General features: G+C 38.9%; 2 protein-coding genes across 51 annotated transcripts in view; one reads left to right on the plus strand and one right to left on the minus strand.

Annotated features, from left to right (window-relative positions):
- The window catches only part of ZHX3 (zinc fingers and homeoboxes 3), a 140394-nt gene that overhangs the window by 30238 nt on the left and 93454 nt on the right, over positions 1–16702 (minus strand).
- Positions 4881–7092, plus strand: LOC104003611 (cholinephosphotransferase 1-like). Its single transcript, XM_063802817.1, has 2 exons — positions 4881–4928; positions 6384–7092. The coding sequence occupies exons 1-2, from the start codon at positions 4881–4883 to the stop codon at positions 6963–6965; spliced, it is 630 nt and encodes a 209-aa protein (XP_063658887.1). The 3' UTR covers positions 6966–7092.

Raw genomic sequence — 16702 nt, forward strand, 5'->3', positions numbered from 1 at the left:
TAGAGAATACTATAAATACCTCTACGCAAATAAACTAGAAAATCTAGAAGAAATGGATAAATTCCTGGACACATACACCCTCCCAAGACTAAACCAGGAAGAAGTTGAATCCCTGAATACACCAATAAAAGGTTCTGAAATTAAGGCAATAATCAATAGCCTACCAACCAAAAGAAGTCCAGGACCAGACAGATCCACAGCTGAATCTACCACAGGTACAAAGAGGAGCTGGTACTATTCCTTCTGAAACTATTCCAACCAACAGAAAAAGAGGGAATCCTCCCTAATTCATTTTATGAGGCCAACATCGTCCTGATACCAAAGCCTGGCAGAGACACAACAAAAAAAGAGAATTTTAGACCAATATCCCTGATGAACATCGATGCAAAAATCCTCAATAAAATACTGGCAAATCGAATCCAGCAGCACATCAAAAAGCTTATCTACCACGACCAAGTTGGCTTCATACCTGGGATGCAAGGCTGGTTCAACATATGCAAATCAATAAATGTACATCATATAAACAGAACCAAAGACAAAAACCACATGATTATCTCAATAGATGCAGAAAAGGCCTTTGACAAAATTCAACAGCCCTTCATGCTAAAAACTCTCAATAAATTAGGTATTGATGGGACGTATCTCAAAATAATAAGAGCTATTTATGACAAACCCACAGCCAATATCATACTGAATGGGCAAAAACTGGAAGCATTCCCTTTGAAAACTGGCACAAGACAGGGATGCCCTCTCTCACCACTCCTATTAACATAGTGTTGGAAGTTCTGGCCAGGGCAATCAGGCAGGAGACAGAAATAAAGGTTATTCGATTAGGAAAAGAGGAAGTCAAATTGTCCCTGTTTGCAGATGACATGATTGTATATTTAGAAAACCCCATCATCTCAGCCTAAAATTTCCTTAAGCTGATAAGCAACTTCAGCAAAGTCTCAGGATACAAAATCAATGTGCAAAAATCACAAGCATTCCGATACACCAATAACAGACAAACAGAGAGCCAAATCATGAGTGAACTCCCATTCACAATTGCTTCAAAGAGAATAAAATACCTAGGAATCCAACTTACAAGGGACATGAAGGACCTCTTCAAGGAGAACTACAAACCACTGCTCAAGGAAATAAAAGAGGATACAAACAAATGGAAGAACATTCCATGCTCATGGGTAGGAAGAATCAATATTATGAAAATGGCCATACTGCCCAAGGTAATTTATAGATTCAATGCCATCCCCATCAAGCTACCAATGACTTTCTTCACAGAATTGGAAAAAACTACGGAACAAAAAAAGAGCCCGCATTGCCAAGATTATCCTAAGTCAAAAGAACAAACTTGGAGGCGTCATGCTACTTGACTTCAAACTATACTATACTACAAGGCTACAGTAACCAAAACAGCATGGTACTGGTACCAAAACAGAGATGTAGACCAATGGAACAGAACAGAGCCCTTGGAAATAATACCACACATCTACAACCATCTGATCTTTGACAAACTTGACAAAAACTAGAAATGGGGAAAGGATTCCCTATTTAATAAGTGGTGCTGGGAAAACTGGCTAGCCATATGCAGAAAGCTGAAACTGGATCCCTTCCTTACACCTTATACAAAAATTAATTTGAGATGGATTAAAGACTTAAATGTTAGACCTAAAACCATAAAAACCCTAGGAGAAAACCTAGGCAATACCATTCAGGACATAGGCACGGGCAAGGACTTCATGTCTAAAACACCAAAAGCAATGGCAACAAAAGACAAAATTGACAAATGGGATATAATTAAACTAAAGAGCTTCTGCAAAGCAAAAGAAACCACCATCAGAGTGAACAGGCAACCTACAGCATGGGAGAATATTTTTGCAATCTACCCATCTGACAAAGGGCTAATATCCAGAATCTACAAAGCACTTAAACAAATTTACAAGAAAAAAATCAAAGAACCCCATCAACAAGTGCACAAAAGATATGAACAGACACTTCTCAAAAGAAGACATTTATGCAGCCAGCAAACACATGAAAAAATGCTCATCATCACTGGCCATCAGAGAAATGCAAATCAAAATCACAATGAGATACCATCTCACACCAGTTAGAATGGCGACCATTAAAATGTCAGGAAACAACAGGTGCTGGAGAGGATGTGGAGAAATAGGAACACTTTTACACTGTTGGTGGGACTGTAAACTAGTTCAACCATTGTGGAAGACAGTGTGGCCATTCCTCAAGGATCTAGAACTAGAAATACCATTTGACCCAGCCATCCCATTACTGGGCATATACCCAAAGGATTATAAATCATGCTGCTATAAAGACACATGCACACGTATGTTTATTGCGGCACTATTCACAATAGCAAAGACTTGGAACCAACCCAAATGTCCATCAATGATAGACTGGATTAAGAAAATGTGGCACATATACACCATGGAATACTATACAGCCATAAAAAAGGATGAGTTCATGTCCTTTGTAGGGACATGGATGAAGCTAGAAACCATCATTCTGAGCAAACTATCACAAGGACAGAAAACCAAACACCACATGTTCTCACTCATAGGTGGGAACTGAACAATGAGAATACTTGGACACAGGGTGGGGAACATCACACACCACGGCCTGTCGTGGGGTGGGGAGAGGGATAGCATTAGGAGATATACCTAATGTAAATGACAAGTTAACGAGTGCAGCACACCAACATGGCACATGTATACCTATGTAACAAACCTGCATGTTGTGCACATGTACCCTAAAACTTAAAGTATAATAAAAAAAGAATTATAAGTAATCTTCACATATGCTTTTAAGTATTTTTTTAAAAGAAAGGAAAGAAGAAAGAAGAGGAAACCAGAAACAAATAATCATTACACTATCCAGACATTACATAACATCCCTTACCTGTGAATTTAGATGTATTGAACTTTTAATAAAATAGATTGACTTCACACTTTTAAAATGCTAAGAAAGAAAACAGCTAAGGCAGAAAACTAACCTGAAAACAAAACCAATGGTTTTATATATAAAAGACCGAAATTAAACAGTTGATAACTCAAAAAGAAATAATAATAATAATTGTTTCACAGGATGCCATGAGAAAAGGGATTCTTTGAGCCCTATTACTAATATATAATGATAATCATCATTATTACTTTTCGTTTTAGCAAATCATAATGCTCTAATGACTAAAACAATAGTAATTCTAATACTAAAATCAAGTTATCAGTATTTGGATTTGATACAAAGATGTAAAGAAAATTAAAATATCTCTATTCAAATTCTCAGTAAATAAACACGGCTATTTTATGATGAAAATAATTTTTAAAACTTTGAAGGTGAGGGTAAACATAAACCCACTCTAACAACTTCTCACCCCTTCCCCCACCAATTTGAACTGGCATGCACACTTTTTTACTTAATTTTTAATTATAAAGATAAAATGTAATTTAAATAAAATTTAATGTCTATAACTTTGTATACCTTCTCATTTAGTCCAGATATTTTATTCATATTTTTATCACAATGAGCACACATTTGTGCTTTTTTCACCAAACATTACGTTATAAACATTTTTGTTACACAAGCTTCATAAGTTTAACATTTAATAGCTACCTAATAATGTACCACAATGAATTTGACTTATCCACCCCTGCTGTTGAAAAGCATGCCAATCTCATGGGTGACAGTGAAACAAACATCTCTGGGCATACAGGATGTTTTTCTTCTATCAAATTATTTCCTGAGGTTAAGTGCACAGGAATGGGCTTACCATCTCAAAGAGCATCAACATTTCTAAGCTCCTTTGTATATATCATTGGCAAACATTTTAAATCAAGTGCTTTATGATCCCAAATCAGGGAAACTAAAAATAATACAGTTATGGACCCAGTGAGCAAATCAGATTTTCAGACAAGTTATGGAAGACATCACGTAGAATATCTGAAAGCACAAATGACAAAAGAAAAAACAGATAAATTGGATGTCATCAAAATTAAAAACTTGCATTCTTCAAAGGTCACCATCAAGAAAGTGAAAAGATAGACAATCCACAGAAAGAAAAGGTTTGCAAATCATCTATCTGGTAAAGTATATCCAGATTATATAAATAACTTACAACTCAACCATAGAAAGATAATTTGTAAACGGGTAAAGGATTTGAATAGGCATTTCTCCAAAGAAGATATACAAATGGCCAGTAAAGCACATAAAAAACCGCTCAACATCATTAGTTATTAGGAAAACACAAATCAAAACCACAATGAGATACCACTTCACACCCACCAAGATGGCTGTAATTATAGCGACAGATAACAAGTATAGATGAGGATGCAGAGAAACTGGAGCCCTCACGTATTGCTGATGAAAATGTAAAATGGTATAGCTACTTTGGAAAACTGTTTGGCAAACAAAATGTTAAATATAGAGTTGCCATAAGATCCAGCAATTTGGCCGGGCGCAGTGGCTCACACCTGTAATCCTAGCACTTTGGGAGGCCAAGGTGGGCGGATCACCTGAGGTCAGGAGTTCAAGATCAGCCTGACCAACATGGAGAAACCCCGTCTCTACTAAAAATGCTAAATTAGCCAGGCATGGTGGTGCATGACTGTAATCCCAGCTACTCAGGAGGCTGAGGCAGGAGAATTGCTTGAACCTGGGAGGCGGAGGTTGCAGTGAGCCAAGATCATGCCATTGTACTCCAGCCTGGGCAACAAGAGCTAAACTGTGTCTCAAAAAAAAAAAAAACCAAAACCAAAACAAAACAAAAAAACAAAACACCAGCAATTTAATTCCTAAGTATATACACAGTATAAATAAAAACATGTCCACCCCAAAATATGTACACAAATGTTCACAGCAGCATTATTCAAATAATGGCCAAAAGGTGGAAACAACCCAAACGTCTATCAGCTGGTGAATGGGTAAGTAAAATATGATATATCCATATGATGAATTCTTCAGCCATAAAAAGGAATGAAGTTCTGATGCATGCTGCAACATGGATGATCCTGATGCTAAGTGAAAGAAGTCAGACACAAATGTCACATACTGTATGATTCCCATTTATATGAAATATCCAGAAAAGGCAAATCCATAGAGGCAGATAGTAGATTAGTGGTTGGCAGGGACTGAGAGTAGGGGAGAAGGGGGAGTGGCTGCTAATGAGTCAGCAGGCAATAAAAATTGTTCTGAAATTAGATAGTGGGGATGGCTGCACAACTCTGAATATGATAAAAACCTCAGGAAGGACATCGAAACCAAGAAAGGTAGAGGACAGTAAATTATAGCACTCAGTTCTATAGAAGAGGGTCAGCATTTACATTTCTAAGGTTTCAATATAGGTGACACAGTTCTGTGCTACTTCCTGACTCACCTTGGTAATATTTACTGTGGCCCTAGAGAAGCTGAATGGCAGTGCCTGTGAACATCAGGTTTGCCAGAGGAGAGGGAAGAGAGATGCAGACCTACTACCTGGAAGTAGCAACAACACAAAGGAAAAAGAGCACGAGCACACCAGAAGGCCAGGCAGCAGAACTCAGGAGAAGCTAACTGCAGAGCCCTAGCAACACAACACAAGCACTCCAGGCACAGGGCCAGAACTGCTATTTGTAATGGGGACTGGGTTTCACTGAGGAAAAGGTATATAGTGTTCCTGGTATTTTACTTACTAAGGCTGAGAAGTGGACAACATGAAGATGGATTTGATTTTTGGCAATAGTCCCAATGTCATTCAAAATTAAGTCTTGGCCAGGCACAGCAGCTCACATCTGTAATCCCAGCACTTTGGGAAGCCAAGGTAGGAAGATCATTTGAGGCCAGGAGTTCGGGATTAGCCTGGGCAACATAGAGAGAGACCCCATCTCTACAAAAAAAATTGTAAAAAATCAGTCAGGAACAATGGTGTGTGCCTGTAGTCTCAGCTACTCAGGAGGCTGAGGTGGGAGGATCACCTGAGCCCAAGAGTTCAGAGTTACAGTAAGCAAGGATCATGCCACTGCACTCCAGCCTGGATGACAGAGCATGACCTTGTCTCTTAAAAAAAGAAAAATTAAGTCTCAAATTAGCCCTAAATTATCATTCGAATAAATGACTAAGAAGGGTACCACTGCTAACCATGTTCTGGGTAGATGGACCATTGACTACAAGCAATTACAAAAAAGCAGTAGTGGCAGCAGTGGCAGCCACAGCCAGTGTTTACTGAGTGTTTCATATTGTTGGAAGTGCTTTTATACACATCCCCTCATTTCACTCATAATAAACCCAAGAAAAGGCACTATAATTATTCTCATTTTACAGACAAGAAGGACAAGGCTCAGAAAAGTGCAGTGACTGCCTGGAGCGCACACAACTAGGAGACGACAGAAGCTGAATAAGAGGACTATACGATTCCTATTCTAGAAATAAAATTGAAGATCCTTCCAGTTCTTGGATTTCTAGGTGGAGTAATATTTTCCTGTTCAAATTATTTCCATGTTATCCTCCATGGTGGTGTTGGCAAGAATGGATCCACTATAGCAGGCACCAGTGTCTTGTCACCTGGACTCCACATAGGACTAATTATTATACTGGCAATAATGATCTATAAAAAGTCAGCAACTGATGTGTTTGAAAAGCATCCTTGTCTTTATACCCTAATGTTTGGATGTGTCTTTGCTAAAGTCTCACAAAAATTAGTGATAGCTCACATGACCAAAAGTGAACTATATCTTCAAGACACTGTCTTTTTGGGGCCCGGTCTTTTGTTTTTAGACCAGTACTTTAATAATTTTATAGACGAATATGTTGTTCTATGGATGGCAATGGTGATTTCTTCATTTGATATGGTGATATACTTTAGTGCTTTGTGCCTGCAAATTTCAAGACACCTTCATCTAAATATATTCAAGACTGCATGTCATCAAGCACCTGAACAGGTTCAAGTTCTTTCTTCAAAGAGTCATCAGAATAACATGGATTGAAGAGACTTCCGAACACTTGCTATCTCTTGCTGCTGCTGTTTCATGGAAGGAGATATTAAACATTTGTTTAATTTTTATTTAAGTGTTATACCTATTTTAGCAAATAAAATATTTCATTGCTTATAAAAAAAAAAAAAAAAAAAGAACCCAAGCAGTCTCGCTCCAGAGCCTGCAACTTCAACCACTCCACACAGTGAGCTCTCTGAGAAACCTCCAGATTGTTGCAATAAGGGCTACAGACCTCTTGAAGTAATATTTTCCTCCAGCATTTATTAAGAAAAAGTTCAAACAAATGGCAAAGTTGAAAGAGATTGACAGTGAACACCCATATCCCCACCACCTGGATGCTTACTAAGGTGGCTGTTTTTAGCAACATTACCCATTTAGGTAAGCTTGGGTTTATTTGTTATGTATTTTTAAAGGGGTTAAAAATGGTGCTTAAACAGCAAAGTTCTAATTATCTAGAAAATCATTCATCCAAAAGACACTCATGGAGCATGTCTGATAAATGAGGCACTACCATGTGGAAACATGCTATTGTCTAAGTCAAGCCCTAGTGAAGTGAGCTGATAGAAATGTAAGGTGCGGCCAAAAGAGATTCAGAAGGAAAGGCCAGGTGATGTTTGCATTTTGTCATTTTTGTACAATCCTTTACATGCCCCATCTTGAAACCTTGTAAATGGATCCTTGTAAATGGATCTTTTAAATGGGGCCAGAGCAGTGGCTCACACCTATAATCCCAGCACTTGGAAGGCCGAAACGAGTGGATCACTTGAGGTCAGGAGTTCGAGACCAGCCTGGCCAACAACATGGTGAAACCCCGTCTCTACTAAAAACACAATAAATTAGCCGGGTGTGGTGATGTGTGGCTATAATCTCAGCTATCGGGAAGCTGAGGCAAGAGAATCACTTGAACCCAGGAGGCAGAGATTGCAGTGAGCCAAGATCGCGCCACTGCACTCCAGCCTGGGACACAGAGTAAGGCTCCGTCTCAAAAAATAAATAAATAAATAAATAAATAAAAATAAATAAATGGGAAAATAAAAACAAAAGTGCATAACTTTTTAAAAAAATCTGTCTTTGGGAATTGGTAATTGCTCAATTCACTAAATTAGCAAAGCTATAGTTAATAGCCACTATATTTCAGCACTGCAGTATACATATGTGAGTTTTTTAGATAAAAATCTTAAAGTGTTTATCTTTAAATTATAGACTGAATTAGGAACTTTAAAAAATTCTGAGGAACGAATTGGAAGAACAGTAAGAATTCAATGAAGGAATTCAAATACTTAGAAAGCAACTCTTGACAGACTCTTCCAAGCGTTATGATAGTCAGCCTGCAGCCCTCTTGAACATATCACCCAGTATTTATCATTAAAAACGGAAATAGGCCAGGCGCGGTGGCTCATGCCTGTAATCCCAGCACTTTGGGAGGCCAAGGAGGGTGGATCACAAGGTCAGGAGATCGAGACAATCCTGGCTAACACGGTGAAACCCCGTCTCTACTAAAAATACAAAAAATCAGCTGGGCGTGGTGGCGGGCACCTATAGTCCCAGCTACTCAGGAGGCTGAGGCAGGAGAATGGCGTGAACCCAGGAGGCGGAGCTTGCAGTGAGCAGAGATCGCGCCACTGCACTCCAGCCTGGGCGACAGAGCGAGACTGTCCAAAAAAAAAAAAAAAAAGGAAATAATGGTAGAAGTTGACAGAATTACAGAAACATAACTATAGTGGGAGATTTTAAGATAATATTCTAAAGATCAAGTGGACAAAGAAAAAAGATGTAAAGAATGTGACTACTATGAGGTTGATCTGACAGACATGAATATAGTCTTGAGTATTCTATAGTAATTGACTTCACATTCTACACCATGAAACACATTTAAAAGTTACTCGTGGTGTATAACAGACCATAAATAAACCTCAACCCATTCCAAAATAAAAATTCATAGGTAGCATTCCACTATTTAGCGCTAGCAACAAAGACTTACTTTGAAATTTATCCTTTTTACTTTGTTTCAAATTATGCTCTAAGTGGAAATTTCTCTCTCGGAAAGAAAGAAAAGTGAAAATCCTTCCTATTCACCCCCAGAGATAAACCATTGTTAACAGTGCAGTATATATGATTTCAGGCATGTTTCCTAGGCATAGCTTACTATAATTAATTCTTTTAAAAAACCAAAAATGGAATTGTATTTTTACATCCTATTTTGACCCTGAGTTTTCATCTCACAATTATTTAATTTCAATATCTTTCCATGTCACCATCTCTAGTTTACCTCAGTCTTTTAAACAACTTCAGCATTCTAGGTTATGGATGCATCATAATTTATTTAACCATTCTGCTGTTAAGAGACATTTGCATTTCTCCAGGTTTTTAACTATTACAATGACTCGGTGACCATCCCTGCACATATTTTTATACATTTGAGAATTTCTGAAATACTGAATTTCTTACAAGTCAAATTGCAGTAGCATTTAAAATATTGTTAGCAAAATACAAAATTGTCTTTCAAGTAAACTGTACTGATTTTCGCTGTTACCACCAAAGAACTGAGGATGCACTCACTATCACTGCATATTCTTGCTATTTTCAGTCTTTGTTAATTTGATATATAAAACACTAATTACTAGTATTTGGAATCTACATTTATGAGCAAGGCTGAATATCTTTTCACATGTCATTGACGATTTTGTATAAAATTATCTTTTGTCCATTTTCCTATGGGATGTTAAGTGTTCTCCATATATTAAGAAAATGGGCTATTCTTTACCTGTCATAGATGAAACTGGGGTTTCATCTCCATTTTTTGGAGCCCATCTACCACAGGAGGCAGTAAATGACATTAAAGAATTACTGTTAATGTTGCTATGTATGATAATGGTATTTCAGTTATGTTACAAACAAAAGTCTTAATCAGTTGGTGATGCACACTCGAATATTTATGGGTAAAATAATTTGTTATATAGGATTTACTGGGAGGAAAAACCCAACCCCCTAGAAAAAAATGAGAGATGGGTAGAAATAAATGAAATAAATTTGACCATGAACTTATAATTGTTCAAGTTGGGTTGGGATATATATGGCTCATATATATGCTCTTATGTACATTTGACATTTTCATAATTAAAAAAATTAAAAGCTCGAGACATATTTTAAAAAGAAATCTTGTATCATAAATGAAGCTTCAATTTATATTTAAAAAATATTTAAAAAATATTTTAAAAATATTCTGTTTTAAATGTTTCTCTCTTCCCTTCCTTTGGAAAATGCTGACCTTGGAAACAAAAATCAGATGCAGCCACCCACCCTACTGCTGCCCAAGCCAATCCTAAGTAAATCAGTTGGCTTTCTGGGAAGTTTCCATGACCGAAAAGAATACAGAATTCACTTCAATTTCATCATCAAAGTCCACGAAAGCTTGCAAAGCACTTCCATATCCTTCTCAATCCATCCCCATAGTCTCCTGAATTGGTTATTATTGGCCTTCCCTCATTGTAGTATTGAGGAGCTATCGAGCAAGAAAGGGGAGGTGATATGACCAGTCACACACGACATATTTTTGGCAGAGCCAGATATTCTGATTCTAAATTCAGTGTTCTCTTTTAGACTATATTCATTCTGAATACCAACTAAACAATACATCCACTACCTGTAACTATTTTGACATTTTTTTCTTACAGAGGGTTCGAAGATTTTACAACCTGAACTATTCTAGTGTTTTGTTTTGTTCTTTAAAAAGGCTTGACAATGTAGTCCTAGCTACTTGGGAGGCTGAGATGGGAGGATCTCATGAGCCCAGGAGTTTGAGGCTGAAGTGAGAGCTATGGTTCCGTCATTGCATTCCAGTAATGTGGGCAACAGAGCAAGACCCTGTCTCCTAAAAATGAAAAAAGAGGCTGGACCAGTGGCTCATACCTGTAATCCCAGCACTTTGGGAGGCCAAGGAGACAGGATTGCTTGAGCCCAGGAGTTTGAGAACAGCCTGGGCAACATAAGGAGACTCTGTCTCTACAAAAAATTTAAAAAATAGCTGGCATGGTGGCACGCATGCTTGTAGTCACAGCTAATTGGGAAGCTGAGGCGGATGACTGCTTAGGCCTGGGAGGTCGTGTCTGCAGTGAGTTGGGATTATGCTATTGCACTTTAGCCTGGGCAACAGAGCAAGACCCTGTCTCTAAATAAATAAATAAATAAATAAATAAATAAATAAATGGTAAAAAGGCTTGACAGTTATTATGATCCTTAGTATTTATAACACTTATATACCGTCAGAAGAGGGTCTGTATTGCTTACTCTTATGTATTAATAGAGAACTCTTTTAACATGAGGCTTGGTGATTAGACCACGGTAAGTCAGTAGGACTCTATAACAAAAAGAACATGTGGAAAACTGTCCTTCCTCAGGAATGTGTGTGGGCAGGACCTTGGCAGTCCAGCAAGTGGATGTGCTGGTCGGAATTGTCAGATTTCTGCTGAAAACAAAAAAGTTACAAAGAACTCAAGTCTAAATCCTCAAATGTCAAAGCAATGTCAAGCCCAGAGCTTGCCTCAATTTGCCCTCTGGTTACTTAAGGGTCACAATAATTTCTGCATTTAGTAATCACCATCAGCCAAGGGCTCAAGGCTAGAGCTCTCTACTTGTTTTTCCCCCTCAAACAGTGCTGTTTTTTTTTTGTTTTTTTGTTTTTTTTGAGACGGAGTCTCGCTCTGTCGCCTAGGCTGGAGTGCAGTGGCGCGATCTCGGCTCACTGCAAGCTCCACCTCCTGGGTTCACGCCACTCTCCTGCCTCAGCCTCCCGAGTAGCTGGGACTACATGCATCTGCCACCACGCCCAGCTAATTTTTTGTATTTTTATTAGAGACGGGTTTTCACCGTGTTAGCGAGCATGGTCTCGATCTCCTGACCTCGTGATCCACCCGCCTCCGCCTCCCAAAGTGCTGGGATTACAAGCGTCAGCCACCGCACCTGGCCTTCCCCCTCAACTCTTATTTTTGTCTAATCACCAACAGAAATAGCCCACTCTAGTCAGATATCATCACCTCTAAAGTAAACATTAATTTGTTCTTTCTCAAGCTCAGAAGGTGATTGTGATATAAATACAAAGGCCTCAGAATTAAAGAGACTTTAGAGATCATATATTCTAACCACTCACCTTTGCATGAATTTTACCTTAAGTACCACTACCAGGTGGTTAGGATGGCCTATACCTGAAGATCTCCAAAGATAGGGAGCTTGGCACTTATTGACACTAGAAAGATGTTTGAAATGGTTCCTTGTAGTAAGCACTAAAAACAACAAAACCTTCCTATAAGTTTTATTTGCTAAATTTGTTTTTTCTCTCAAATAGAGTTGAGGACTTACTATGTGCTAGGCACTGGGTATACAAGGATGTTTGAAAAGATGCTAGCTAGCCCTATAACTCAAGAAGCTAACAGTCTGTTGTGGTTATTAAGCTATCCACCAGGGCTCTGGGCCTTGCCCTCCACTGGATGCATTGAATTTCCCTGCCTACCTGAAGTTAGGTGAAACCAATGAAACGTGAACAAATGTGTCACCTCCAGGGGAAAAGTTTTAGGAGAAAGTATAGGCTTTGCCTCACTATTTATTCTCTGGCCTGCAACTGGTTATGTTCCAGATGGCGGCTACTCTATCAGCCTGAGTCCTAAAAGAAGAACAATAGCTGACCTGCCATGTACATGCAGTATGAACAAGAAATAACCTTTGTCACTTTAAGCTACTGAGGTTTTTGGAGTAGCTTGTTACTGCAGCCCATCCTCACTGATACAGAGTCTGAAGACAGACAAACAAAATCATCAGCAAAATGATCAACAAAGTCATCAACAAAATGATCAACACCAATCAGACAATAAGCTGAGTGTTGTAGTGGAAGCATGCACAAAGTTCTGTGGAGCATAGGAAAAGACTTTCTACCCACCTCTGTCTTCCGGGGAACTTGGGGTAAGGCCTCATAGAGGAGGTTGCTTTTGGATTAGAGCTCGAAGGATGAATAAATACTGCCAAGTAGATAAGTTGAGAAAAGAGTGTTCTAGACAAAGGGAACACTTTATACAAAAACCGTAGAGGGAGGAGAAAACATGGCATGCTTGGAGAGCTAGAAAGGATTCAGTTTTGCTATTGTACAAATCTGAATGTGGTAGATTTCCTATGAAGCTACTACAGCCGAAGCTTTGGGGACCCTCACTTCACTTGCACAGGCACCTTCCAACGCCTCTATCTAACTTTATATCTTTATAATTTTATTCTTAGATTTTTTTCTTAGGAGGGTCCCCTTTACTAATGTTCAAGTTCCACAAAAGCTGGATCTGCTTGTGATGGATCAGGTTGCAGGAATAGGAGGTGATTCTAGGTATACAAACAAGATATTTGACTTTCTATATGATACAGTTTTTTTGTTTTGTTTTGTTTTGTTTTGAGGCAGAGTCTCACTCTATCACCCAGGCTGGAGTGCAGTGGTACAATCATGGCTCTCTGCAGCCTCGACCTCCCAGACTCAAGTGATCCTCCCGCTTCAGCCTCCCAAGTAGCCAGTATTACAGGTGCGTGCCACCATGCCCAGCTATTTTTTTTTGTAGAGATGAGGTTTCGCCATGTTGCCCAGGCTGATCTTGAACTCCTGGACCCAAGTGACCCACCCGCCTTAGCCTCCCAAAGTGCTGGGATTACAGGCATAGCCACTGTGCCCAGCCGACACATTTTTCAATTGGAAAAACGTGATTTTTTGGAAAAAAAGAATCATGTTCCCTAAAAGTCTTCTTTTCCCCTAAACCAATAATCCTCAGTTCCTGTACTTTGTGTGACTGGGACAGAGACTCCACACCACTCTCCACTGTTCTTCTCTGAATGTGCTCTTATTTGTCTATAGCCTTCTCAACAGTGGCATCTAAATCTAAATCTAATTCTCCAGATGTAGTCTGAGCGTATTTATCACCTTCCTTAAACTTACTCATGTCATATTTAATCTTTCACAAAAGTTTTTACCCAAACGATGCCACATTATTTATAATGTGAGATTCCCCTGAAAAATATGGATCAATGCTCTTGGATTTAATCCACAGCACCAGGACTTGTACCAAAATACAATACCTGCTTGCTTCAATTTAGGTTTGGCAGAATTTGAGGAACAAGTTTGCAGAGAAAAGATAGTCAATTCATTTAACAAATGTTTACTAAATGCCTTTTCTATGCCAGACATGCCAGAATATGGGGAAGACAAAAAAAGATAGATAGAAATCTCTGCCTTCCTGGAATTTACATTCTAGTTTGGGGGAGAGAGATAATAAATAAAATAAGAAAATGAAATTATGTGTCAGAGCAAAAAGTGGAAGAAAAGCATAGCAGTGAAAGGCTGAAGAAATGTGGAGCATGGGAGGGGTGAGACTGCAATTTAGATATACAGTGGTCAGAAGACAACTCACTGAGAATGTGACACTGGAGCCAATACTCAGAGGTGTGGAAGTGAGCCATCTGGGTAAGTGGGGAAGCACACTCCAGGCACAGGCATCAGCTGGTGCAAAGACCTTGAGGTGAGAATGTGCCTGACATGTTCAAAGAACAGCAAGGAGGCCAGCAGAGCTGGGCGGCGGTAGTAGAGAGACAGTAGTATGAGACAAGGTCAAAGAGGCTGTGGTAGGGGGCAGGGAGGGGATCCGTGCAGGTCCACTGCCATGATCTGAGTCTCTCTGAGATGGGCAGTGCCAAGAGAGGGCTTTGAGCAGAAGGTTGGCGTCATCCGACACGTGTCCTTCAGCATGGCTCTGCTGGCTATGTTGAGAACAGACTGTAGGAAAACACAGTGGAGAAGTAGGGAAACTTGTCAGACATCAATCTAGGCAGGAGATGACAGCAGCATGGACCAGGATGGTAGAGATGGAGGTAAGAAGAAGTGGCTGGATTCTGGATATGTTTTGAAAGTAAAGCCGAAAAGACTTCCTAAAGGAATGGATAGGAGGATGTGAACATTGTAGCCACAGGAATCAAGGATGTCTCCAAGATTTTTGATCTAAGCAACTAGAAGGATAGTATTGCCATCAACCAAGATAGGTTTGAACCTGGGAAGCTTTGTGAAAAAAGCAAAGCAAATCTGTGCTGCTAAAACTAGAAGGTCCTTTTCCAGGGGAAAAACTGGATTGAACTGGTTTGGTCACAAGTGTTGTAGGAAATTAATGGGTCAGACTGCTAATGAGCAAAGAGGCTGTGTAGTGCCAATGTTCCCAATGAAAAGACTCTGGTCTTTGCCAAAATCTGCTCAAATCTACAGAGAAACTACAGAAATGGGGGTTGGGGGGGGGCTGGGACCAAATCTAGGGTATTATAAGAGCCAAGTAGTTAGAAATTGCACTCTCTGAGGTGTGAGACAGCGCCTTTCAAAGTTAAACATGTTACTTTAAATGTACTTGCATCCTAAATGTTGTTCCAAGTACTAAGTAAATTACTTTATTAAATTTAAAACTAAACAGTAAAAAAGAAATTGTTCTGGATGTGGTTTTACTTCTGAGATTACATTTGTTTTGTTTTAATTGAAATTTTCCAGTGTGGGCCAGAGAGTTTACAGGCTGAATAGCTTGCAGGCTGGTGAGCTCACTTGAATCTCTCAAGAACATTTGTTTAAAAAAAAAAAAAAAAAAGAAAGAAAGAAAGAAAAATTCTCTCTGGCTGACCACTGTGGATAAGATGTTCCTTTTACCTCTTCCAGGCTTAGTCTGTATTGATGATTTTCTTCAATGGCCTCACTACAAAGTCCAGCAAGATCTTACACACAAGAAAAAATGCTCAATTTCACTCACAGTAAGAGAAATACAAATTAAAATTACTCTGATTATTTTTCTTTCACTTACTTTGGAAAGGCTTGAAACATTGGATAATAATATCCTGAGTTGGCAAGGGTTTGCAGAAATAGGCACTCTCATACACTGCTTGCTGGAGTGAAAATTGGTAAGACTTCTATTAAGAAGTATTTAACAAGAACAAAATTATAAATGCTCATTCCCTGACTCACCAGATTCTGCCTCTAGGAAGGCAGCCTGCTGATATACTTTGCACAATGGTAAGTCATACATGTATAAGGTAATCTACTATCAGCATGGTAATGGCAGAGGACTGGAAATAACCTAATCACTCATCAACAGGAGATAATCAAATCAATTATGGCACACTTATACAATGGAGTAACACACTTGTGAAAAAGAACAAGGGAGGTGCTTTTTATGCTGCTATGGATTAACCTTCAAGCTATCTTGATATATGTTAAGTTTTTTGAAAAGCAAAGCACAGAATAAAAATTATACGCTAGAAATACCTCGAGAAAAATATGTGAGAAACTAATAATAGTGTTTGCCCCTGGCGAGGGGAAGAGGGAGATGTGTTTGAGGGAAGCTTTTCCCTGTAGCCCCTTTTAAATTCTGAACAATGTTAATGTGCTATGTATTCAAAACAAAAAGTTAAAAATTGAATAAATACATAAGTGGAAAAAATGTTAGCATATTTCCCAAAATACATGGGTTGTTACAAATAACAAGTGAGAAAGTGAGAAGCTAATGGCGTCAGAGTAGAGGTCCTTACAGAGTATGTAACTGGGTCAAATACCAAGTAGTGCTCCTTTACATTTCAAACTTCTAATAGCTACAGATGAGCTTTTGGTGTAACTTCTGTAGGGGTGCACGTGAGCACTTCACTTAAAACTATATATTATATATTCCATTTGCCTCTGGCCATAA

Source organism: Pan troglodytes, chromosome 21 (assembly GCF_028858775.2).
Source record: "Pan troglodytes isolate AG18354 chromosome 21, NHGRI_mPanTro3-v2.0_pri, whole genome shotgun sequence".
Classification (NCBI taxonomy): Eukaryota; Metazoa; Chordata; class Mammalia; order Primates; family Hominidae; genus Pan; species Pan troglodytes.